This window comes from Pseudopodoces humilis, chromosome 5, assembly GCF_049639895.1.
Source record: "Pseudopodoces humilis isolate 2021_Gansu_Grassland_sample_001 chromosome 5, ASM4963989v1, whole genome shotgun sequence".
NCBI lineage: Eukaryota > Metazoa > Chordata > Aves > Passeriformes > Paridae > Pseudopodoces > Pseudopodoces humilis.
In genome coordinates, this window is record NC_142204.1 from 17463416 (window position 1) to 17490642 (window position 27227).

Below are 27227 nucleotides of genomic sequence, written 5' to 3' on the forward strand. Positions count from 1 at the left end.
GTTAACAGCTAAAAAATCCATTTGTGAGCTGTAAGTGAAGTGTTGCACACAAAGGACAAGAAAATTCTACAGAATGGAAAAGAGAAGCACTGAGGATTTGTGCAGTTGTTTTTTCCTTTGACACAGCACACCATCATGCAAATGGTTAAACACCAACATGGAGCAATCTTTAGTAGCAATTTTCAAACAATGAGGCAAATATATGCTAGATATGGTTCAGCTGATGTCAAAGAAGGGGGGAAGAAAGGCACAAGCACTTAAGGTCTCGAAAACTTATCCCTCACATAAACATTAGAAAAGAAGACAAAGAAGATCACAGACTGGAGCAGAGCTTCTTAAGTCTGGTCTGGCACCAAGTAAGATGCTTCTTGAAGCCAGCTGGCCATACCTTACAGGGAAAAAAGTCTTCTGGGGTTACTCTCGCGATGTAAGAAGGCTGGAAATGTTTTTTGTGCTGCACAACTTGAGTCCAGTGCAAATCTTGAATTCAGTTTTTGACAATAACTCTGAGGTTTAAGGCCCTTGAATCAGGGGAAGTGCACAAAGCTGAGGGGTGGTGATTTTTATATAATGACACAGTGCTGGGCATTCCCTGCATTCCCCAAATAAGGAAATTCTTAATTTGAGGATACAGTACATGCCTTCAGGCTATTTTTACACAAAAATAGTTGAAATGCAGGTATCTGGCCTGAGTAAGGCATAAAATTATTCAAAATATAGGCTGTAAAATACACTGAAAGTCAATAATGCACAGGTAAAGAAAGGCAGATAGTCCTCCTGGGAGAAGATACAGAGAAAAGATGTTTGAGTCCACAAGAGAAGACATCTATAGCTCTCCCGTTATTCAGAAATATTTGCAGAAGTAATTTCCTGGCTGAAAAAAAGCCCTGGAGTCAGCTACACTTGGTTTTTTTTCATTAGCTCCTCTTAAAACACCAACTCCAATCCTACTTACCTTACACAGCAATGATCTTGACAAACAAACAAAAGCCTAGCATCCCATCAGTCCAGAGATAAGGCCCAGACACAACCTCTTTATGTTCATTATCTTAATCAGGAAAGATGCTCTATTAGTGCTTCTGGTTTTCTTTCATATCCATGTCCCCTCATAACTTGACTGCTGTTCTGCTTATCCACTCCCAGAAAAGCCACTCTGGAGCCACAGAAAATTCATCCATCTCCTCTGAGAAAAAAAATGTCATGTGAATAAGCCCCAAGCGCTGCCAGCCAGCCACTCAACAGCACAGAAAACCTCGGCTAGCACTACATTTCTTGCAGTCAGTGCCCTCTGAAAGCCCAGCCATACATGAGGGAGCTCAGCACACCCAGATACATCTCCACCATCACAGGTAAACCTCCCAGGACAGTTACATCTTAAATCTGGCTGCATTTAAGAGAAGGGGTGAGATGTGGCTTGGACTGTGTGACAATGGTATGCGATGAACAATTTGTTTTAAAGGCAGTTTGAGTTTTCTCTTTTGTGAAAAATTACGCAGGTAAGTATCGAAAAATGTTCACCTTGGGAAAACTCACTCTGCTGTTAAAAGAATTTGCTTATTCTTTATCTATATGCAGAAGTTCCTGAAATAAATGACATTTTATCTTTCAGCAAAGCTTCTCCCTCCAAGGTATGTGAAAATTCTGGATACCAATACTGCACAGGACTTGCTTTTCAGCCGGCCAACAGCATGAACACCACACACATCAGCAGGAGCTGCAGCACAGGAGGAAAGATGAGGATGAGATGAGAGACACTTCATATTATAGGTGCACTTTCCTGAAGGGTCAAATTACTGCTTCAGTGCTTATTGGTATTTTCTAAATAAAAAGTAGCGAACATTCTATGAAAATGCTATTTTTTAAAGTCTATCATCTGGAGAACAAGAAAATGCCTCTTAAAATCAAAATGTGTACTTCATATACAATCTCTCTCAGACCAAATGAATTTTCCTCACCCTTGGTTCAACAATAATAGGCTATCAAGGCTGTGCAATAAAACCCCACGGGATAAATTGAAAATTATAGCAAGAAAAAAAAAATCTCAATCCTGCTGGATGATATCCTAGCTGAAAAAACAGGTTCCATCTCTGTATTCATGAGAGAAAGCAGCAATAAATCATGTTTAGAAGTTAACCCCAATCATGCTGAAATAATGGAAGTCTCTAATGGACTACAGACAGGATATAGAAAGTCGAAAGAGGAGAAGGCAAATGGCTCCTCACCCCAACAGACTCTGAATTATGTGCTTCAGTGGAGGAAGTGACATGTGTATTTTACTTTACTGTTGTTTTTAATACATATTCATAACGGTGACACCTCCCATTTCCCCCTTCATATTAAAATACATGATAATGAGTTTAAAAAGTCATTAAGCCTGTCAGTTCCCTAAATTAAGGAGGTGGTCATGTTTAGTGAGGAGTGGTTGTAAAAGACAAAGGACAACCCATCTTCCTCACTCTGACCTTTCTACCTTTACAGTGGTTGACATTACAACTGACATTTGAAGGAACTCCAATTTCCTCCCTTCATGACTTTTAAATGGGTTTCCAGATGTAAGATCTGTGTTCTTCCTGGGCCTATTTATCAGTTTCTCTTCTTCTCATTATAAGCACAGCTAAACAAACATACAATGACAAGTAATTTGTTACCTAAATGCAGGATTCATTATCGCAAATCCTCCTTCTAACCTAATCATTAATTCTAACTAATTCTAGCAAAGCCTATCTCTAGCTAAGATCTTTAGCTTTTCTAAAATTCTTAATTATTTTAAAATTCATGTCTCATTTTCACAACCTATTTTACAATCACATTGAATTACACCTTTATAAGGCCTGAACTGTTTTCCAGCTGCAGCACTAGATTTAAAAATAACTTGACCTTCCAGACCTCAGATGGGAATGATGCATAGAGCTGCCTCCACTATTATAAGGCACAACTAAGAGAAGTGACTTCCTTATAAAACTCAGCATTAAAAAAAAACCTGTTAAAGAAAAATGCCTTAACACATATAACAAAAACTGACTGTGGTTTTAGGTTTCAGTAATAAGACAAGTCTTGCAAGACGGTGTCACTTACAGCAGATGTAGCTTATATATTTTGTTGTGGTGTTGGACAGAAAATAAATAGTCATGGCTAAATTTCCTTAAGCAGTGGCATGCAATAAAGAAGAAACCAGCCTACTTTGGTTTTAATGTCTTGGACTTGCTTACAGCCCCTGAGGAAGAGGTCAGTGCCATATGAAAAACAGAATGATAAACCAGTCTTTGCATTTGCTTCTTGATGGAAAGAAAGATTATCTCTCCAGTTCACTCTGAGTTATTGCCAGGATTTTTAATTAAATGACAACAGGGATGAAAACAATCTCCAGTATATTTGCAACCTTGCAACTGGAAAGCAAGGAGATTTCCAGTTGCAGTCAAAACCCAACATTTTTTACTATCCTGTCTTTAAAAAGGTGATCATGGCTCCTTCTGCCTCAAGGCAGAACTACCAGAGGCTGTAGCAGTGGCTATTCTGACTGTGCAAAGAACCAGTATCTTTTGATATTTCTGAATGCAGCTAAGAACAAAAATACAGACTGTGGTAGGGGAACTCAGCATTTCATTTTGCAATATGCAATTAGTGGCTATGAAAAGGAAGTACGATTCCCCAAAGTATATGGTAAAAGAATGATTAATTTACATAAATGTTGCTGAAGCTGAGCTGGTGGTTGATTTGCCTTGCCTTTCTGATAGCTGCAGTGAGAAGCTAGGTAATAGCATGCATTGAAATCCTGAAAATTGGTCCTTAGCTCACCCAGGCAATCCACAGCCTGAAATCAGCACAGAGCAGGTGGTGCAGCTGCCCTGTGTTAGAACTGATCATAAAATAAGAGCTCATTACTCTTGATAACATGCTAAAAGGTGGAGGTTTTCTTAAACAGAAACACCATCAAGGCTGTGCATTTCTCATTTTAAGTTTAAAGACCCACCTAGTTTTATTTTTCCTTCCTAATACTCTAAATTTTTTCACTTTTTGAACTTCAAAGCATATACTGTCATTACTTCTTTCCCTTGAAGATGGCAATATAATTTCAAGTGGACTAACAATACAGAAGCGTTTTTAAATTCTATTAGCAATTTAAGGTTCAATTTCCCTTAGAGCTGATAAAACTATTAATTTTAAAACAGAGTTATGGCAGTTATGACTCTGGCATAAAGCTCCATCTCCCAACAGATTTGGTTGGAAGAAATTAGGTAGATTAAAAGAAGGAAGAAAAAGTAAAGTAAGTTATAAATTCTAGAGGGCAAGAAAAGTGGCAAGGCAAAACTCATAATTAGCTTTTTAAAAGTATTTATGATGGATAAAAACAAAATGCAAAAAGAATATATGAAAGCTGTCAAAGGGCTGACTTCAAATCACCACTGACATTTAGAGAGCACTGGCAAACCAAGTTGCACAAAACCAGCTGTGCATCCTAGCCTCCAAAACTAAAATATTCTGATGATGACGACTCAAAGATCTTCAGTAAAATTAATATCAAGAACACACCAATCATATAAATCTACATCTCTAGCTATGGCTTATCTGCTTAGCAACTCACTGTACAGTAAAAGGGCAATGGGAAGTGCTGCCAAAATAAGGTGAGCTCCAGCTCTACAAAGTGCCTATGAACATCTTGCAAAGCGGTCTTCTGATTCAATCCTTCAATCCTTCGTCCTCATTGCATTTATGCCTTGGATAACATAACATTTGGATAATCCAAGGATATTCTTTTCCTCTCACATTTGTGGAGCATGCCAAGGCATAGTGTCTTTAGGAAACCTTGTTGCTGACTTGGTACAGACCAAAATATTGAGTTTTCCCTTTAATATATTCCCATTTATTTGACAACCAATCTCCATCCATACCTATTTTTTGCAATTTTTAAATTTTTCTTCCCTGCTTTTCTCATGTGTCTCTCTGTGTACCTCATCTGGAAAAGACAGATAGTCAGGGCATGTGAGAGAAGCTATTTGTGAAAGAAACACTTTCCCTTCCTCCACCCTGACCCATAATTTTGCCCTTGCCACTTTACCACTCTGCCTTTGCCACTTTAATCACATCCAGCCACTAAGCAAAGAACCGGAATCCTGTATCTTCTCACTACTGCTGTGTTGTCACTTCCCTTGGGAAAAACAAGACACAAGGGACTCCGAGAAACAAATGCCAAAAACCCTCGTGAGCCAAACCTCACAGTATTGCATTAGTGAAGAGCATTTCCTCTGAATCCCCTTTTCGTGACTAGGTGTGCAGGAGTGGTGGGAAATGACCCATTTTTAACCCACCTCACTCTGAGCTGACATTGTAATGCCACAGCATTCACTCTTCAGGCAGAGTTCACAGCGAGTATCAGAGCAGACAGCCCCACCATTTCACTGAAGTGAAAAATCACAGCTCTACGATGATGCCTTCAAGGCACATTTAGCTGAAAGAGCCAACATACTGTGCTTCAGGAGGACAGGAAAGGCTACATAGGCAGAATGAATGAGCAGTGAAGGCAAAAATTGCATTCATATGTAGTCCTACCTATTTGATGAGGTTTTTTTTTTTAACAATAACATCATAGAAGCAGACAAGCTCTGATTATGTATGAGCATCTGCACGGACACATCTAAAACATTTGCCAGCAAAAGTGCATTTCTCTCAATCCTGAAGCTTAAGAGTGGATTTGACCATCACAATGAAAGGGTGATAACACTGTCTGACCTCTGCCTGACTTGCTGCCCACCTCCTGGATGCTGACTGGCACTGACTGTTGAGAATAACTAAAAATAACCAGCTTGTGTCATATATTGAAATAAGGGCAAAGGGAGAAAAAGAGGTGGCATAGTTGAGGCTCTTGCTGTTCACCCTTCTGTCACCTTCCTCTTATAAATTTTCCTCTTGAGAACAGAGTTTGTTGTAGAAAACACAATTAGTACAGATCATGGGAGCCAAGAACTTATTAATAATTTCATACCAATGACAAACTGGTAATGAGTTTGAGGTTTTAAGGCAGAAGTGGGAAACTGAAGAGAAGAACCTTCCCCACACAGGACCATATTTAAGGATAGTCTCAGGTTGCCACACAGAACAGACTTCAGTTTTGTAAGATGTAGTCGGAATGAATCCAGATGAGAAAATACCAGCATTAAGAGCACAAATATATAAACCCCAAAGATTTGGCTGACTTTCTTCATATTTTTCAGGGTTTCATAGGTTTTGATTCTACACCGTTTCTTTCTTTTTGTTTGGTGGGGGATTTTTGCCAAAAATTTCTTTAGTAGTTGCTTACAGTCCAAAGGCATAATTTAGATGTGTTTTGCTCCATTTTGCTCTGATTGCACCTCACAAATCATGCACTTCTGGGGTCAGGTCACAGGCAATGCTCCATGTCCTGGCAGCCAAGACATCCCCAGGAAAAGGTAAATCCCATTTCCCAAAATTACCTACTAAATCCCAGGAGAAACCCTTACAAATAAATGAATATTGATTAAAAGACGAGAAAAAAAAAAGAGACTGAAAATAAATGTGGGGTTTGAAGAAATAAGGGCAGATGCTGAAGCTTGAGCACCTTGGCTGATAATTATTGTCCACATGTGATTAGCACCTATGAATTTCCCTAAGGTCCAAGTAACTAATCACAGCTCCAGTAGAGATCATTGAGCTTTTCAGTTTTGTTTGGTGGGTCTCTTCTCTGAACCAATGGCCAGCCAGTGCCGTCCATTCGGTACTCCTTAATAACGAGCAAAAAATTTTAGGAGGAAGGAAAACAGGCAGTGATGCATCCATATGCAGGGAACAGGAGAAAATCAACAGAAGGTACAATCATGCAGGGCTACAGTGCATGTGTGGATTCCCAGGAGAGCAGAAATGGGACCACACTGCCTGTGTACTGATGGTTGGGAATACATCCAGATTCCTGCTCTGTAAGAACAGGATGATCTATGAGATCCCAATGAGTACTGGAAGGAATGAAACATTCTACAATTGCACATTCTAACACTGAATGACTGGCAAGAAAAACATTAGTCTCTCAGGGAAGCTTTGAACTTTTTTTTTTATCTGAAAACTGCTCAGGACATTAAAAACAAACAAACAAAAAAAAAAACAAAAAAAAAAAAACAAACCAGAGGAAATTAATTGGAACAGGGGCAACAAACTCACCTTCAATTTGTTGTTCAATATTTTTTACCAGTGACACATGTCACCACAATTCATGCCCTATTTGCTTATGCACTCAGGCAGTGACAACTTTCAGCAAAAACTTCTTTTCCTTATGCCTTTACTTTATCTGGAAGGCTGCTTAAGCTTTTGGACTTAAGTTTCAGAAAGTCTGGCACCCAGGGTATTCCTTTCCCACTTAATCCCAGGCAAATGAAGTCACAAGGTACAAGTCAACACAGCTCCTGGGCTCTTGCTCCTGAGAGTCTAGATCACACTGCAAGGATTCTGTAAAAACTGGCAACACAGCTAATCTCAGCAATGCCAAAAACCATCTTACTCCACACCACTTGAATAGACAAAAGCCCAAGCTATTTTTAGCCAGCAAATTAATACTGAAAAGAATGAGTCAGCACAAGAAGTTCTTAAGAGGGCTTCCTCATGTAGAAACAATAGCAAGGCAGAAAAGCTATGCATTTTAAAAATGTAGAGGCCACAAAGGAAGAACAAAATAATGTTTTGACAAATTCAGAGAGCTGCTAGCCCAATATCCTAGCAGCCACAGGTGTGATACCTGAGAAACAGGGATATTATAGGAAGATGCTTTCCCTGGAATCCCCTACCAGCCCTGGGATCTGGGACTGGATCTTCAGGTATCAGCACTACTAATGGCCCAATCCTCCATGAAATTTGCCTCACTCTTCTTTAAACCCAGGTAATACCTCTGACTTCCAGAGCTGTCCTCTCAGCACGTGCTCACTCAATACCCTGCACAAAGGGGGACAACAAAGGGCTTGGAAACACCACCTCGGCACAAATAAGGGGTCATTCTTTCAAAAAACTTATGTAAGACCCAGCACTGCCAGATCCCGATTTGATTACCAAGGGCAGCTGAAAGTGCACCCTCTTTCATTTTCTATTTGAGGCCCCTTTTCTGAAAGGGGGAGCTGGGAAATTGAGTATTTTTAATAAGGCATTTGGTATTTACACAGCAGTCCCTCGGTTATGCTTCATTATCCCACTTGGCCTTTTTTTGACCTCCCTAGTGTCCATTGTTTGACTCTGCTATTCCCAGCAGAGCTAAATGCTCAAGCCTTGCCAAAGAAAACAGTGTCATGAACCTGTCAAATCCCAAATTTGTATCCAAAATCCTTGTTTGGGCTCATTAACAGCCGCTCAAAGATACTTTTGGTGGTTTGCAAGTGTATTTGAGGGTAAGAACAGCAAAACAAGCTGGTTACCCTAAGAAAAAGAGTGCCACAACAACATGTATTTATCCTGTTATAAATTTGTATTGTGATATTGGCTTTCGCAGATGAATATTATATATTAAATACTTTTTAGCTATGTATGTACTTTTTTTCTTGCTAACAAGTCTTAAGTTTAAAAGAATTTCCTAGGTACAAGGCAAGGAAACCCCAGAGGGTAAAGACAGTGGGGCCCAAGCTGTTATCAAGAGAACAACAGAGGCCAAACTGTTATCAGCAGAAGGCATGAAACCCAGCTGTCCTCAGGGGAAGGATGACGGGCCCGGATGGTTATCAGCAAGTGACCATTTGCAAAAGAAAGGAAACCAAACTCCAAAATAATGCTCATCAGCAAGAATAATGATGACCAGCAAAAATAGTGCTGACCAGCAGAAAATAAAAATGTTCTAAATAGGTGGAACCAGGGAGGGGACATGTTAAATACTTCTTGAAAAAGTTTGAATATGCATCAAATCCTCACAGTAGGGGGGGATAAAAGGAGTGTTCCCCAGCTACCAGGTGTGTTCCTGGCAACCCGCCAGGGCACCCGGCCGTTTTAACCCTTTGCTTTATTTCTTTTGTCTCCTAATTGTCTTTTTATTTATATTAAATTCTTTTTATAATTTATTAAGTGAATCTCGTTTTTAATAATCCTGAACTCTTGATCTTCCTGTTCTATTACTGTTGGTGCTTATGAGGAGTATGAACTTGTAAACACAACCATCTTATGAGTGATTATAGCAATTTAGGATTATAAACCACATTTAATGAAACAAAAAGGCGAATCTTACCATAGCCACCTTTGGTTTCACCTGAATGGTTTGTCAGCCAAACTGTGAAGCACGAACCCTAAGAAAGCATTTGGTGGTAACTAAGTCAGAAGATGGAGTTGAATGGCAGATTTGTAATTAAATCTTTATCTTTTAATAAGAACACTCAGAAGTAGCTGACAGTGGTCTTGCTGCCTGTACTCAAAGGTCTTTCTCTTACAGAGATACACGATCAGTCTATTAGTATACCCATTAATTTCACAGCATGAAGAGAGATTTGATAGGATTACAAGTCATAGCTTCTTGTATTTTTCTGTCTCCAAGACAAAAAAAATAATTTTGTTTCTTTTTAGAAGTCCTGTGAACAGGGAAAGCACATGTACAGAGCAGAGGAAACCATTTAACAAGCTTTCAGACCAAGCTCCATCTGAAATTTTTCCTGCAAGCAGACAGATACAATACATTTTTAAGCAAATTTTGCAGCCTCTTCAGGCAAAAACATCTCCCATTAATACTATCAGCAAAGGAAAGAGAAACATTTATGAGGGGGACCTGACAGAATTTCCCTATGGTAGGCTTTTCTAAAAACAGGAGACAGAAAATAAAAACACCTCTCAGTGGGCAAAGTAACACATTTATATTCTAAGCCTAATTCAGAGCTGGTTCTAACCAGTTGACATTAACTTCCAAAACAAAGGAATGTAAACACTGTCAGCTCTACTGATTATGCTAAAAATGCCCCAAATTGAGATGTGAGCACTCTCCTGACAGGAGGAACAGCTCTGCCATCTCTCTATCACACCCAGCTCCACTTTGTTTCTCAGACACCTCTGACACCCACAGTCATGTCCATGGGCTGCTCTAGCATCTCACTCCTACAGCTTCTTTTCAAAAAGCAGTGCCTGCATTAAGGTCCATTAGGATCAAAACACCTTTAACAATATCCATGTCGAATACTTCAGTGTATTTTCTTAATTATTTTCCCTCCAAAAATCATAGAATCATTTGGGTTAGAAAAGACCTCTAAGACCATCAAGTCCAACCATTAATCCATCGTGGCCATTGCACTATTAAACCAAATCCACAAATAGCATATCTATGTGTCTTCCAAATGCCACCAGGGTTGGTGACTCCACCACCTCTCTGGGCAGCCTGCTTCAATGATTAACCACTCTTGTGAAGAATTTTTTCCTTAATATTCAATCTAAACTTCCCTGGCAACAACTTGAGGCCATTTCCCCTTGTCCTGCTGCTTGTTACTTAGAAAAAGAGACCAATCCCCACTTTGCTACAACTTCCTTTCACAAAGTTGTAAACATTGATAAAGGCTCTTCTGAGTTTCTTTTTCTCCACACTAAATACCCCCATCTCCCTCAGCTGCTCCTCATGGGACTTGTGCTCCAGACCCTTCATCAGATCAATTGCCCTTCTCTGGACTTGCTCCAGCACCTCAATATACTTATTGTCTTGCCTTTCAAGTCACAAAACTGGACACAGGAATTGAGGTGTGGCCTCACCAGTGCTGAGTACAGGGGGACAATCACTTCCCAGGTCCTGCTGGCCACACTATTGCTGATACCACCTGGACACAGCTGGCTCTTGGTCAGCTGCTGTCAACCAGCACCCCCAGGTCCTTTTCCATCAGGCAGCTTTCCAGCTATTGTCTTCCAAGTGTGTAGTGATGCACGGGGTTGTTGTGGCCCAAGTGCAGGACTTTGCCTTGTTGAACCTCATTTCCTTGTCCTCAGCCCATCAATCCAGCCTGTCCAGATCCCTTTGCAGAGCCTTCCTGCCCTCTAACAGATGAACATTTCTGCCCAGCTTGGTGTTGTCTGCAAACTGGCACCTGATCCCCTTGCCCAGGTCACAATACAAAGCCATTTGTGCAAATGCCACCTTAATATTAGCAAGCAGATAAATATTTATAATGTGAGCATTCTTTAACTGGCTTTAATGCCAAAGCAAACTCTCATTCTGGAGTAGAGTGAATGGGATAAGGCTGTGAATGCAGACACTGAAAAGAAAAGGACATCACCAAAAGGGGGCAGACAAGATCACGTAAGAATGATGGTCTGCATGGTCAGAGTCAACACTGCAGTAACTTAAATCACTTCACTATCTGGGTTAAACACCAGAGCACAATCACAGGATCCATATTCTATGCATGAAGGAAATTAGACAACTACCAGAAAAAAAAGTGAAGAGAATTCACTGGCTTTGTCATTACAGCCAAGCAGCTAAAAGGTGCTTCCTGCAGTACACAATCCCTAGCAGTAATTCCTCCCTCAGACTTAACTTTTCTGTCTTTTTTCAGTGCAGAGCTGGTTAAGGTCACCTCACTTGGTTACCCAGAGTTACCTCCCTCCAAGAGCTCATCAGTTAGGCCACCAGCCATGGGAGAGCCAGGCTGCAGACCACGCTCTCCCTGAGGGTTGGAGACAGGGTTGCTGAGGTTGTCCTCTCTCAGAGGAGTGGCTGGGGTTCTGGTCTCTGACCCAATTAATACTTAAGTATTTCTTATCCAACATTAATTGAAATAGGGACTAGACCCTGTTCCCTATTCCCATCTGGGTGGTTTAGCCTTTAGGCTATAGTCATGCTCATCAGTCTGCAAAGTCTCACTCCCTGGCCCACAAAACACTATCTCCCAACAACATGGAACAGCTTCATCTGAAGGGACAAAGAGCCTGCCAACCGATAGGGCACTTTCTTCAGAGAAAGAAGTAGATTCATAAATCCTAGGAGAGAGAATAAACTGGAGCCCCAAACCTCACCACAATCATGGAACCAGAGAATGGAAGGACATCACTGGGTGAGGTGGTCAGCTGGGAAACCTCTCCTTGGAAGATCCCAGCAGCTCCTACAGCAGTGCTCAGTGTGCAGCAACAGGGTACTGACAGACCTCAGGCCAAGCCAGACCTTTAGATGGACAGAAAATTTTACAAAAGGTAGAAATTGAAGCACATTATGTCTGCAGAAGCTTCGAACAGTAGATGACAATTGAATGTACAAAGGATCTAAGGACATCCTACGTTATACAGGATGCACAATGTATCCAAATCTAAACCCAGAGCAGTAAAACAGGAATCTGAAATTGGTGTGTTTGCCCTGGTTGCACCACAACAGGGTATTAACTACATGTGTTCACAATTAAAGGTTTTAGTATTTATTCAAAACTGTAAAAGAGAAAAAACCCTAATTTTTCAGATTGAAAAAATATAATTTCTAAATAAGAAACAGCAAAATTTTATTTAAGCTACATCTATTATAGAAGGTCCAGTTCTTAATATATAATTTTTTAGATGAAAGTCAATGAAAGTCAGCTTGAAGACAATGACTGCAAATTTGTTCTATTTTCCAATGTTAGTTCCCCTCAGAAAAGTCCAGGCTACCATGCCCATACATTTCCTGATTAGCATGAAGTACAAGAATTTTGTACTGCTGAAGTGAATACACGTTTAGCTTTGATTTCAAGGGCAGCACAACTCTACCTTAAACATTTTTTCACCTGTTTTCAGTGAATAATACATCGCACATTTCTATTTTTCACTCCACCCACTCTCCCACCGCCCCCATTCCTGTTTTTGCCCTCCAGAAATCCAGGTGTGTGCTGTTTCCATGGCCCATTAATATTGTCATCATGTAAACCTCCCTGTTCATCTGTTATCTCATCAGCTGCAGGTACCCAGGTGCTGATTTCTTTCTGCAACCCCAGCAGCTGCTGCAGTGGCTTTTAGTAGAAAACCTTTTCTTCCTGGCTTTCTCCTTTTCACTAGTCTTAATGGAAGAAAGAGCTGATCCATACCTGCCAGCCCCTTCAGACACCAAGATATTCACCTACCCACCCTAAACAACTCATCAGCCTAGTCTCATAACACCCACAGATCTTGAACTGTACCATCACTCTTCATCTCCATTTTCTACAGCCTCACCTGCTTCATCTTTGCTTCATTCTCTTTCCCCTCCAGTTGCCACCTGTTTTGAGTCAGATGCTCAGCTCCAAGGTATTCAGCTTTCCCATGATGGAGGAGTATATCCAAACATCACCTCTGTATGGAGATTTCCTGTCTATGGGCATGGAGAACTTTCTCCAGCCTCTGAGCTGGTCATCTGGGCTTTCATAACCACCTCTGCCAGTTATCAGCTTCTCAAGGCGGTGATTTCATCCCCATACACCAATAAAATACTTATGGTTATTATGAGAAGAGATTGTTTCACTGGAACAAATGGAAAAAAGCAACTCATCTCCCAACTATAATAAACAGTGTTTTTAAATAGGAAACAAACTAGACTCCAGGAAATAAGAAAAAGACAAAAGATTGTCTTTTAAAAAGATGCTTTCCTAAAGAAAAGGTGATTTTTTTAACATTTATAATAAATAAGGGTAATTTATACACTGCTAGAGAAGGTTACATGATCCAATAACCATAATGAGCTCTCCATACAGAAAGGCCACCACCATAAACTGTGTTATGCCTAACATGCAGATGTTGTAAATCTAGTCTCTGACTGCTAAAATATTATCTCTCTGGCCTCAGTTTTAAAATCTGTATAGTTTTGGTTCCAATTAAACAGCCTACATTCCATATCTTAGGTCTTGGTGGGAGAAAAAAATACCTACCAGCTTTCCAAAATGTGATAGTTAAAAAACTAGGTGATAGTTAATATGATTCGTATCCAACACTCTGCGGATTTTTATTACATCAAAAAATAAAGCTGGTGGTGTTTTACGCCTTTAATCATTTTAACATTAAGTTGAAAGTTATCTGTGTACAGAGATTCCTGGTTCCTTATTTCCCATCAGGGTGAAGCACATGATCAAGTTCTTAAAAAACCATCTTTTTCAAGATATGGGTACTAAAATCAGTTTGTTTGTTTTTGCAGTCTGAGGCGCATAATTCTCAAGAGACATGAGCCTGATACATTCCCTTTTATAGCAAGGGAGATCCAGGTCAAGCTGCCCTGCAGACATCAGCTGTGACTGTGAGGCAGATACTTGCTAAAATGTATGAATTTTTAAACTCTGGGGCTATGGAATTCCCAGGATTGCTAAAAGTCATCAGCATTCATGTGAGTGTATCCTGATGGTTCAGAAAATGCTCATACACATTCATATGAGTATGGATTTCTGGGCAAATTCAGAAAGCAGAATGAATTCATCAGATAACTCCCACAACAGGCAGGAGAGTGAAGCACTGAGTGTATTATTTAGGAATGTGACACCAACAACAGGAGTCATTTTTTGAAAACCTATCAGTCTTCATATAAGTGGATGAGTTCATGGAGAAACTACCATAGTTTTGTATCATCCATGAAAAAAAATTGTTCCCAGAACCACACAGCAGTTATTCAAACCTTTATATTAAAACTGAAGGTGAAAGGAATTATTTATTTTTCTTTGCTTAGTTTATAAGATGTCTTACTAAGGTGTAAAAAAACAGCTATAAAGCATGTTTTTCTTAAGGGGAAGAGGTAGTGGGCAGGGAGGGGAAAAGACAGGATACTTATGTCCAGAACATTTTGGACATAAGACCCATCCATCTTTGCATCACTCAGTGCAGAGGCCCACATGAAGATAATATTTTTTCTTTCATTTTTTTCTCTAATTATATTTCCAGATTTACTGCCTAAGGAGACAAATTGCTTCCTCATTGTAGCAATCCACCCACAGCAGCATCTAATTCTGGCTTTACTCCAAAACATACCAGACACTTCATAGTTTTTTTCCTCACCTTTGTAGCTGTCAAGATTTGAAGTAAGTTCAGTCTGCTTTTCCCTACTTGCAGGAGGCAGAACCAAGCAGACAAAATTAATAAACATTTACAGGAGAAGATCATCTTCTTACAGCAGGCACTTGGACATCACTGCCATGGGACCAAGGGATACCAGGCTGGGCACAAGAGTGACACTCCTTTGAGCCCAAGGTGAAATACCAGTGTAATTCAGTGTGAAAATATCACATAGGGCCTGAAGTAGGTGTCAATCATCTTCTATCTCTTATTATTATTATTATTATTCAAGTAATTAGTCATAATAGTATGTGGTACAATGAACTGACTGCACTAATCCTATTTATGCTTAAATACATTGATTGTAGTAAAACAAAATAAAAGTTCCACACAGTCAAGGACTTCATATGTGGGGTACAACATCATAATAATACATCATAATAGTTTATCACCCTTATTTTTATTCAAGTAAATTCCTTTATTGCACTTTAATTAACTGCTCTGGCTTGTTTCTACTTAGGATTAGAGCAGGAAATAATTGCAGCTGGCTTCACACTAGGGGTTACTGTTATCTCCAAGGAAACGAGGACAATCAATATTCCATGGAGGACAGGTACTGAAACTGCCTCCTGAACAAATTGCAGATCAATAACCATGATAGAAAATGGAAGGGAGATTTGCATTTGAAGGAATCCCAAGGAGACCCCAGAGGAAAAGAATATAGAGTACAAAGACAAATATGTGTTTTCTCTTAGTTGGTTGTTCATTTGTGTCTGAAGCCCAAGTCATCAGGACCTGTGAGCAAAACCAAACAGGTAGGCCTGTCAGCAGCTGGTTGTCTGCCACCAAGAAGATTTTAGGACAAGTAGATCAAAACTAATATAAAATATATTTGATTTTCTTTTGTTAAACACTGCAACAGCAATTACAATCACATATTTTAATTGGACTATGGGAACAACTGGCATGTGTGTTCTTCTTCCTGAAACCTGATCCGTATTATGGGCAGTACAACCATTAAATAAGAATGTTCAATGGGAGTAAAGGCCTCAGTTCCAGAGATACCCTGTTCCAGGCTTTCTGTAGGCTAATAGGATGCCATTCCATTCAGCTACAGAAAACATGGTAACTGTTAATATTAACGAATTAATGCATTAAGTATTCACTTTCCAGAATCACATAGGAAATAACTCCTTCAGCAGCTGGGCAGTGGGGAGAATCCCTGTGTCTAAGCATTCCCAGGGAATGCAGGGAAGATGTGAGCTCACTTCCAAGTGCTGCCTTCCCCTGCATGTAGTTATTCTGCTACACTCTGTAACTTCCAGATTCCAAGGAGAAAAAAGGCAAGTTATTAAATATTGCTTAATTCTCCATCAAAATTATTCAATGTGTCATACAGTCAATAACTATATCTGACTTCCTTACCCATTTTCTAAATATGAGCATGCATTTTGATTTTGCTTTATAGTAGAAGAAAACCAGCAAAAGTTTTATTTAATTCTAGGCAGTTCAGAATACCTGAGAAATTATGTAAATGCTGAGAAAGAGAAGAGTTGCATGAGCACCAAAAACGTGTTGATGTAAAATTCAGTACTATAAAATACAATACAAAAAGCTAAGAGTGCTTAGGAAATTACAGCTTCTTGAATTGGGTTTTTTAAACTTGTAAGGCAGTGGTGGTGTTGTTTAAAGACAACAAAAGTTGTATTTTCTCCTTGCTAAACTGTAGCCTTCTCAGGCCATGTGGTTTCTGGGAAGATCACAGGCTGGGAGGTGAGCATTTTCATTTCCTGTAATATTTTGTTTACTCAGAGATGTATTATCCATGATACCCTAAGGAAATTCAGCCCCATTTACCTCTTTCAAGTCTTGGACAATTGCAGTGAGCCTCTCATTCTCTGCCTGAACATTGGTGACCACGGCCCTGCTCTGCTTGAGCTCATTCTGCATCTCCAAAATCTTGCCAAGGTAATATGCTTCCTTTGATGCAGACTCCTGGAGAAGAGTCTCTTCCCGCGTTTCGCCATCTTCAGCCACTTTGCGGTGAACAGAGAAGGACTGTCCAAAAGCCTGCAAGAGGAAAAACAGAGCACAGTGAAAACCTACTGCCCCAGAACAATTATCAATGGAACCGAGCAGCTGCATAGCCAGCAGGGGTGGGATAGATCCGCAAATCCCAAACTCTGACCTATTAAACACTGTCCCAGCAGCTGAGGGCCACCATCCCACTTAGCTGAAATGAAGCATCCTGAGGCTGTTCCTGTTTGCAGTCTGGATTTATGGCCCCCATCCAGTCGACCTCCACTGAGATCAAGATGGTGCTCTGCTAACTGGCCATTAATTAGTACCAGTGTTTAATTCTCCTGCACGAGGCCAGCCCATAATTTATCAACTCCTTTCTTCTCCGGTTCCGCAAAACAAACACATGGTTTGTTTTGGTTTAAAGAGCATAAATAGCTGACAAATCTCACTGAATCCTTTCCATTTCCAACAACATTTTATTGGAGCTCATCTCCTGGTATGGAAAAATGCTCCTATAACCTGGAAGAAAAATAAATGAGCTGAGAACCAAGCAGTGGCCATCAACACCTCTAGGATGCTAAACACATAGTATGTCAGCCCCATTTCTACTCAGTGGTTTTTGCCTCTGTTGGATATTTAACTGCCTGAGAATTGTTTAAATACAGCAGTAAATTCACTGTTTGTCTTCTTGTTACTGGCTTACACTGATCAATTTAATAAGACAGTATTTCTCAGTGACAATGTCTGATGCTATTTTTGACAGCTCTGGAGCAACCTGGAAGCATGCAACGTACAAGCCATGATGGTAGACATGATGGAGATATCCTTTAACTATGAAAAATGCAGGAAAACCCAGCAATGATATAATAATATAAAAAATAATGTAATGAAATAATAGACAAAAAAAGAAAATCAAAGTAGCAGCAAAATATAAAGTAAAATAAAATAAAAACCAGATTTGAGTGTATTACCTTTTAAAAAAAGACATTCAGTTGAAAGTGACATGACCTAATTCTGGAGAAAGACAAAAGAAGGCTTCTAATGTGAAGAATATTTATCCTAATAGAGGCAGAAGTTCTCTCATGTATCTTAAATCAAAATGAACACATCTGAAAGACCACAATTTTATTTTTTCTTCCTCCTAATATGTGCGAGAAATTTGAGTCATGGTAACATGCTATTTCAGTGAAAAATTATCCCTAAAAGCCTCATTTCTACCCAGTTCTATAAAACCACAGCACACATTTGTAGCCATTGTAAGCTGTGGCCTCCTTTGCCTTCCCATCAATAAGACTTGCCAAATTAAATCCATTGTTCTACTGCTGCTATTTATAGCCTTTCAGAACACGTTCTAAGCTTTACTGGCAATAGAACTGAAGCAGCCCCTTAGAAACTTCAAAGTAAAACTCTTCAAAAACTTCACAGCTTTTAAGTCTACTTGACTTAGAGAATCCTGTGAACTCAGCATTAAAGGATTCTAAAAATATTCAATAATGTATTAACCCAGCTGTCTTCTCAAAAAGCTGTAAGTTACTGAAATAGCAAGCATCAGCATCTTGCTAAATAGGCTTTTCCAAATAACAAGAAATTCAATTTAATGAAACTTAAGCACTGATATCTGTGAATCTAAGACAACTGTTTTGGTTACACTACTAATAAATTATCTTCCTCTACATACTTACAATCAATGGCTTGCTGTTCTGAGTTTGAGACTAAGCAAAAAGCACCAGTCAAACAAAGACCCTATAAGACAAATGTAAAACAAAAAATGTTTTGATTTTACCCACTTATCCAGGGGTAAAATCAAAACATATCAGAAGAGCAGGTCGGACTTGCAGGGATGGAGAAGCTCATGAACAAATGTTACCTGGAGCCCTCTCTACCAGAGAAGTACAGTTAAACACCAGTACACAGCACTGACAGCCTTCCAGATGCATACCTGGTTTTTCTTAATGTACTTTGAAGGTGCATTTTTAGCATGTGTGATGTTTGAGAACAGCTATGAATATACAGATTTTGGGGAAGGTGCATAGCATAGTGGAAAATTACAGTGTACTCCACATTTCCTTGTACCTATGACTACAGAAAATACATAAACTTTTTTTTCCTATGAAACCAATTTGAGCATTAGTGTATCACAGAATGGGTCAGCTTGGGAGGGACGACAGTGGGTCATCTCATCCAACCTCCCTGCTCAAGCTGGGTCATCCCTGAGCACATGGCATAGGATTGTGTCCTGATAGTTCCTGAAAGGCTCCAGTGAGGGAGACTCCATAAACTCTGAGCAATCTGTCCCACTGCTAAGTCACCTGTATAGAAAAGAATTTCTTCCTCATTTCTTTGATGGCCAAGCCTGTCCCAACTCATTCATATCACTATATTTAATTTCTTTCTTAAACTTCTATCAAGATGTTAAAAATAAGGGGAAGGAAAGCAAATATGCATAGTTCACTTTTGATATTGACAGCAATTAATGCAGATCAATGCATCAAGGAGATGAACATTAAATACCTTTTAATTATAAGCAAGCAAAAAGTTCTGCTTCTCTATTTCATAGCCTGTACAGAACACCAAAACGTTTAAACTTTCCAGACATGTCCACTTAAAGTCTTCCATGAGATTGATCACTTTGAAATTAAACCACATATCAATACTTTTCAGCTGGTAGCTAAATATGTGCTCTATTTTGAAATTATAAATAATTTTTTGTTTCTGTTTTAATAATTATTATTAATAATTTAATAATTTGCTTAATACATTTACTTTTCTATAAAACCTTATATCCTTGCATGATGTGAAATATTTCAAGTAACTGTGCTCACATGAGAAGGCAATGACCTGGACTGTAAGTTAAAGGAATTTCACTTGCATTTGGGTCATGTGTTGGATACAAAATGGGTTGCTAAATAGATCTTATGGTACTGTATATGAGGGAATAGCTGGCTGCCATGGAAGCCTGGGTGGAGGAATAGCTTTCCTGTGACATGACACCGAGGGAGAGGAAGAACTATGCAAAAGCAAAGCAGATGTTCCCTGTATTCACCATTGAATAAGATCTTGGTATTTTCATAAAATGGTCTCAAGTACTCTGAATAGCTGCTGTACTATACTGTGCAGATGTATCAGGTAATTACCACTTCTTTTCAGCATGGTGCTCCTTGGTGGGACTCCTCAATAAAACCACTTAGAAAAATCACTATTGCTCCCTTGTTGGCTCTTGGTTTCAGTAATCACAGCATGAGGCTGTCCTGACATCTTCCAGATTCAAGTTTGGACTCAGAAGAGGCTGTGTAGCCCTTCAGGACTTCTGTTTCCTTGAGAAAGGAAACCCCCTCCCACAGTAGGCACAACAGCTTAAAAAGTTCAAGCTACAAAGAGCTCAGCTACAAAGACTGAGGAAAGTTTACTGCTTCAACAAGGACTGTCCTAACAGAGAGCAGACAGATTTTCACCTTACACTGGTCCCCATCACTTCTCTCCAGATTTTGTTTGAAAGGATGCTCTTGAGTTAGAAAATACTTTTCTTTATAAATTGGTCATAAAAGCCGAGTAACAAGACACCATTATACTACGTATATATATGTATCTTCTGAAACCTCAGAATTGTGTAACACTACCATGGTTTTTCAAAGGCACCTTAAAATTTGAACTGTGAGAACAATAAAATAGCGATCACTATTTGATGTCATAATAAAGGATGGTAAAAGTGGGTGTGCACAAGGAAGAGGTCAATTTGATCATGCAGAAAGGTATAACTTTAGAGGAAAAACACCATTTACTGTTGAACTCTAAGTAACCCCAGATGAAAATTCCAGTGACAGAAGCAAACAAGTATGACAGAAATAATGCTGTGAACAAAATGGGCACAGATTTGCAAAGGTACAATAAAAAATGACTGCTCCAGACATGTCATATTTATATGATAAATATAAACAGCAGTAGAAAGCTAATGTGCAGTGACATAAAATTATGTCTGAAACAAATTTAGCACTTCAAGAAAGAAAGGAAAGAGAGAAGGTAGATTTCCAATTTAGGTGTTGAAAGCAGCACATGTGCAAAAGATCAGTTTAAAACATAAGTAGGTAATGAAGGCTGCCGTTTCTGAATTTCCCTTTTATTTTCAGTAATGACCTCCTGGGGCTGGAATTCTGAAATGCTTCACAGAAATTCATTCCTCTGCTCTGGACTGATTAATAAGCAATAAAAATGACCTGACTGCTAACAGGACAAGCAGGCAGCCTACCTTTATGGCTTTGACACTGAATGTAGTTTTTTTTCTGATGCATAATGCAACACCATTGAACTTGATTCAAATGATTACCTATTTGAGCTGCTAACTTGCTGCAAAGCAGAATGTATTATGTATTAGTTACCTCCACACATTCATAGCACAAAAGCAGAGAAAAAACCAGCCTGGGTTACCCAAGAGGGTAGCATATTTCCTAGTCAAATGTCAGTATGACATTACAGATGGATACCTTTGCTCCGGATGCTATGGGTTAATGCCAGGAACAAGCCTTACTTTGTTGCAAAACTTGAATACACATTTATCACTGAATATTCCTTTAGTCACTTGCAATTCTGTGTCTCTCAGATAAGTTTTGGGGTTTTTTTTCTGTTTACTATATATGGGGTTTTTTCTTGGTTTTTTGTGGGTTTTTTTTTCAAAATTCATTGACAAAAGCTCAGGGTTCTTTGAAATTTTTCTGCTAAGGAGCAATCAGTGGCAGACAGAGGCCTGTAAGAAAATCCCCTCTAGGGAAGGCTGAGTAGAGGAGCAGCATCTGAGCAGAATCTGCTCCTTCCCTCAAACTCAATGGGTACAAAACTACTTCCTCCATAACTTGTGATATGGCACCAAATCTAAATCCAACATGTTTCTCAGCAGTGCAACAGCAAAAACCTCTGCAACCTCTTGCAGAGGCAACTGATGGGTTCTAGTCATATTATATCTGCTTTCTTAAAACTTTCCAAAGTTTTAGGCCTTCAAATTTTGACATAATGTAGACCAAATCTTTATGCAGCTGGCGTGACCTTCTCATGTTCATTTAAGATCATTGAGACAGGTCAATAGTTTCCTTTTGGAAGCCAATACTGGAGTGATTAAAGCCTTCAAACGCAAATACTTGGCATATTGCAATCAAAACACAGGCAGATGCATGCTTAATGATGACAGAAGAAAAAAATTAATAGGCATTGTGTAGATAGTGCATGTGAGATAGACAGCACATGCAGGGAAGCAGACTGAAAACACAAAAACAGATTGAGAACACAGTGTGAATCAGCATGGGCTTATAGGCAAGAAAACTAGATCATGAACTTCGGGGTTGACAGGCTAGCTGAAAACAGCTGATTGTCTGATTACTCCTGTGTTCAGCAAAGCAGGATACTGAACTCTTCTGTGGAGGCAGAAGATTGAGCATCTATCTCAACACTAATTTAGCTTTCAGCTCAAAACACCAAAAAAGGTTCCTAGACTTAAACTCTTCCCCAGTCAAAACGAATGAGATGATTGATCAAAATTCCATTGTACTCAAGCACCTGGCTAAGCACTGGTAGTTTCAAAATTTCCAGACTCAATGTGATCGGTTTTATGCTCTATGGCACACTAGATGAATAGGACTTTTGTGTGTTTGAGTTTTATTTTCTTAATGTAACAACCTACCCTTTTAATCATATGCCCCCATCTTGCAGAAGAAAAAGGTTAAATATTTTGCAATCAGTATGAAGCATGCTAACAAACTGGGGGTTTCTTACTTGTTCTCATGCAAGAAGTCTGCCTTTCGAAAATGGTGAAAATTAAACTTTAAAGGACAGGGTTTTTTTTCAATTCATGCTTTGCTACAGATAATTGAGGAAATTCAAGTTCCCATTTGAGAAGTTTAGAGGAGATCATCTGCTGCTGAGGGAAAAGGATGTTAGAAAAGATCGATTCATGATCTGAAATAAAAGATACTATAGTTATGACAGTACAAGAGGAAATTGCCCCAAGCTGTAACAGGGGTGGTTCAGATTGAACATCAACAACTTCACTGAAAGGATGGTCAGGCATTGAAACAGGCTGCCCAGGGAGACTGTGGAATCACCATCCCTGGAAGTGTTTAAGATATGGCATGGTTTAAGAATGGCATAAGAAAGGACATGGCATTCAGTGCTTGATTTAGTTGACATGGTGGTGTTTGGTCAAAGTTTGGACTTTACCTTAGAGATCTTCTCCAAAACTTAATGACTGTATGAGCATGGTACAGGCACTTGAGAAATCTATAAAGGATACTTGAAGAAGCTACCACCTAAAGGCAAAAAGCATTTAGCTGTACTTCCAAATACCAGCTTACTTAATTCAACTCCCTTTAATAAAAATGAAATGCTGTTGCAATGATAAAGTCACATAAGTCAATATCTGCATAAGAGATTTCACTTGCAAAAGGGACTTGCAAGCCAAGGTGATTGAGGTTTTACCTATGCCAGAAATGCTAGGGAGATCAGATCCATGGAAAACATAACTAATCCTGAGTCTATTTACTGATGTAGAGCAGTAGGACAAATGTCAACAATTCATAGGCTTTTCCCTAAGGACAATTTGGGTAAAAGAGTGAACAACACGGATGCCTCTGTTTGTTCTCAGTGGACCCCTTCAGTATGTATAGTCCTCTTGAAATTCATATATCAGATGCTAATCAACAAAGCCTTGAGAAAACACAGAGAAATTTATATTCTGCTCAGCTACAGACCCAGCCATGCTTCTGCAGTCCCAGTCTGCTGATTTCCATCAATATGTGTGAGACCTCAGGCAACCACTCTGCCTTTTTATAAATAAGGAACAAAACCACTCCTAAATGTGATGGTTAGGAAATACTTATAGACAAGAAGAAAGCACTACCATGAAAATGAACATTCAATGCCAGCATCCATTGTTCATCTGCAATCCAGCAAAAGGGGAGTGAATAAGAATTTCCATTTAATTGCCTTTAACTGCACTCTAGATGGGGATTTCAATTCCCCAGCCCTGAGCATTCCCCTCCAGGCACAGAAAACACAAGAAGGGGGAACCTTGTAACAAAGAGCACCACTTATCTACAACACAACAAATCAGTTTCATGCTAGTAGTTTAAAAGCAGCACTGTTCAAAAATCCTATGGCAAAAAATTAAATTATCTCTATAAACAAAATAATTCATATCTTGTTAATGAAACATAAGGTGGCTTACAATTTTGCACAAATTACTATCAGACCAACATCCAGCTATTACAAAATTTCAATTAAAACCAATAGAAGCATTACCAGAACAAGCATATAAGACTGTCAGAGATTTTCAATTTTTTTAAAATAAAATGTGCCTGAAGGCAGAGATGAAACCAGCCTTCCATGGGTAGGCCCTATTACATCTGCACTGAGCACAAAAATCCCATGTTTACAAAAACTTTTTTTTTTTTCCTTTTCTGATTGCTTTTCTTCACTTTTTCTAACTATTAAATGGCTGAAATAATTGCAATTCTACCTCCAGCGCTTGCTTGAATAAAACAGCAAAGAATTAATGCCAAAATCCAGTTCTTTAAAAGCTGCCAGCCTGCTGGGACATTTTAGTTATTTCACATTAGCTCTCCACATGTAAACTCACATTCCATAGTCAGAGCACATTTATAGAGCATTTTAGGAATGGTCTAAGCAAAGTCATGTTGGTAGTGAAAAATAAAACAACCCAGTTGCTTACTGAATCACCTGAAAGCTTTAAATTAGCTAGGCCTCACTTTATGAGGGCTTCTGGGATTTGGTCTCATATTTTGAAAGAAATGGTATTCTTGTTGCTGCAAAACACTTAGCTCTATTTACACATATCTTAGAAGTCAGAGCACATCTATTTTATTTAGATCCTTTTAATATTTCTTACTGTTTTCTATCAATTAAAAAGAAAATAAGGTCCCTTCCAAACCAATTTTATAAGTTGTTATTTTAAAAACCCAGATATCAAAACTGCATTCTGAGTATAGGGTAAGTGGAGGTACTTTTGCTAAGCAGCAAAATTAAGGATTTGTTTCTCAAAGAACAGGAAGCTCCTCTCCTTGAACAAGAAAACAAGTAATATAGTTACCCATCTTGTCTTCAAAGCACTCTAAAATGTCACTCTCAGGCAGAAGCTTACACTCAGAATAATTCTTTGTCATTCAAACAAAATAAATTAGAAGCTACAATGGGTATTTCCACTTTCCACATTTTCACAGAGGATGACAAAAATCCCTGTCTCCTTTAAGGTATTTTTGAAACCCACAGGAAAGGTCTCAGATAATCGAAACAGCACTATGTTATCCTTGAAGTGACATTTTAGAGACATGCATAAAGACTTGCTCTGCTCTTCCTTGTGTTTCCCAATCTTTTTCAAAACAGGCCCTTAGAGCCTCCCTATCTCTGTGAGTTGCCAAGTAGATATAGTAGTAGATGGGAAGAGAACTGACTACAGTCATGAATCTCTAAAGAGGCTGATTTCTATAGTTTTTGTAAATGAAACTGGAGAATAGAGAGGGGGTACTATTTAGCGCTCATTGTCATAATAGCCCAGCAAAACAAGCAGACCTGGAAGAGAAGTTAGGAAAGTAAAGTGAATTTCAAGGGTGTCTGAAAGGCTCCCTGTAGAAAAGTATCAGTATTTTGAGAGACAAAACCACTGGGAGACCTTTTAGAGCATGATTTATTATTCTTCTTCTAGAGTCTTATGAAGGAGCATCTTCACCATGTTTACCAGATGTTCGTGGTCAGTGGTCACAAGACCACAGGTTACAAGGTCTTTTAAAGGTTAAGTAGCTAATAAACTACTGCCACAGAAGAATGTTTCTATTTTCACACCAAGAGTTAATTATTTTGTTTTACACATCTTTGCCGCAGCGTGGACATTCTTAACTAGTCATATAATAACACACAAAACTACTTGTTATACCTTAAATTTCTTCTTACCTTTATAACTACTTCTATATTTTAACTTAAAAAACTTAAAACTTTCTATTACCTAGCTTAATGTCTTTATCTAAACCATAAACCCACATTCTTGCTCACAGTATTTAAATCTGGAAGCCTTCTCCAAGGTCTCAGGTCAAACCCTGTTAATGTCTATGTTTGAGCTTGCATTCATAAGATTTTGAGAACTTTCCGTGCTTGGAATTCCCACAGAAAAGGAACTGGGTTTTTTTGTTCAGCACAAGTAGAACAGGCTAAGAAAAGGGAGACCTACTTGGCTTCTTTGCTTGAGTGAAGGAGGACAGGGTAGAGTCAGACCCTCCAAAGCAGTGCAACAGGAAAAGGGCAAGGTACAAGGTCACAATCTGAAACCAAGGAAATTCACACAAAACAATGGAAAATCCACCCTGAGAGTGGCATGGCAACAAAACAAGTGCCCAGAATGGCTGTGCACCCTCCATCCTTGGAGACTTTCAAAACTCGTCTAGGACAAGATCCTGAACACTTAACTTCGAACTTCGGTGTTGGACAAGATCATCTACAGGAGCCTCTTGCAAACTAAATTCCATTATGATTCAGGGAGTAACTCTCCATGCTGGAAGGACTGGTAGACATTACACTTCTCATGGAGTGTTGGAATGCATGAAATAGAAGCCTCTCTGAGTCCCTGAGAGAGAGAAAGGAATGCAGGGATTGAATTGGAGCCTTGAGAGAAACTGAAATATATTAAGCCACAAACATGAAGTAAGAGTGTGTTAGTTTTAAGTAAGTAGAAACATATCTTAAGTGCCTTAAGAGACTGTGTTAGCTAGTAAAAAGCCCTAAAGCCTAGTTTAAAGTTCAGTAGTGCTACCTTCTACAAAATTAACTTAGCTCTAGACATAATGAAAACCTAGTAGAACAGTGCTTACATTTCTAGATAGAACAGATAGAATTATTTGCGTAAACAGATAGAACTGTATGTGTAGATTTTGGGTAAGGACTGACACTACTTTCACACATTAGAATTAAGCTCAGATTGGTGTAGGAAGAATGCTTTAGAATCGTGTTTTTAGCTGATTGGATGATTTATGAATAAAACCCCCCTGTATTGGGGTGAAAACAACAACAGAGAAGAAAGAAAGAAGAAAAATGAAGAGAAAGCTGTTGCTGCTGCTCAGAACATCAGGACTCTATGCCAGGAAGCTTTTTGCATGGACTTTAATACTCTGAATTTTTACCTTCAAGACTGATGTATTCAAGCAATAAACAACTTTACAACAACCAACAGCTGGTCTTGTTTCTTTGAAGATCCAAGACCCATGAGACTCTCAACAATGGACCACACAGCTGAAAGAGCCATGGCACAT

The 27227-nt window shown here is 39.1% G+C and overlaps 1 protein-coding gene across 12 annotated transcripts in view; it reads right to left on the minus strand.

Moving 5' to 3' along the window:
• Positions 1 to 27227, minus strand: part of BICD1 (BICD cargo adaptor 1) — a 166730-nt gene that overhangs the window by 67017 nt on the left and 72486 nt on the right. For all 12 annotated transcript variants that reach the window (XM_088055076.1, XM_088055075.1, XM_088055081.1 and 9 more), the window contains one exon: positions 16768 to 16980. In XM_088055076.1, coding sequence (XP_087911202.1) covers positions 16768 to 16980 — 213 coding nt within the window. The remainder of the gene's footprint in view (positions 1 to 16767; positions 16981 to 27227) is intronic.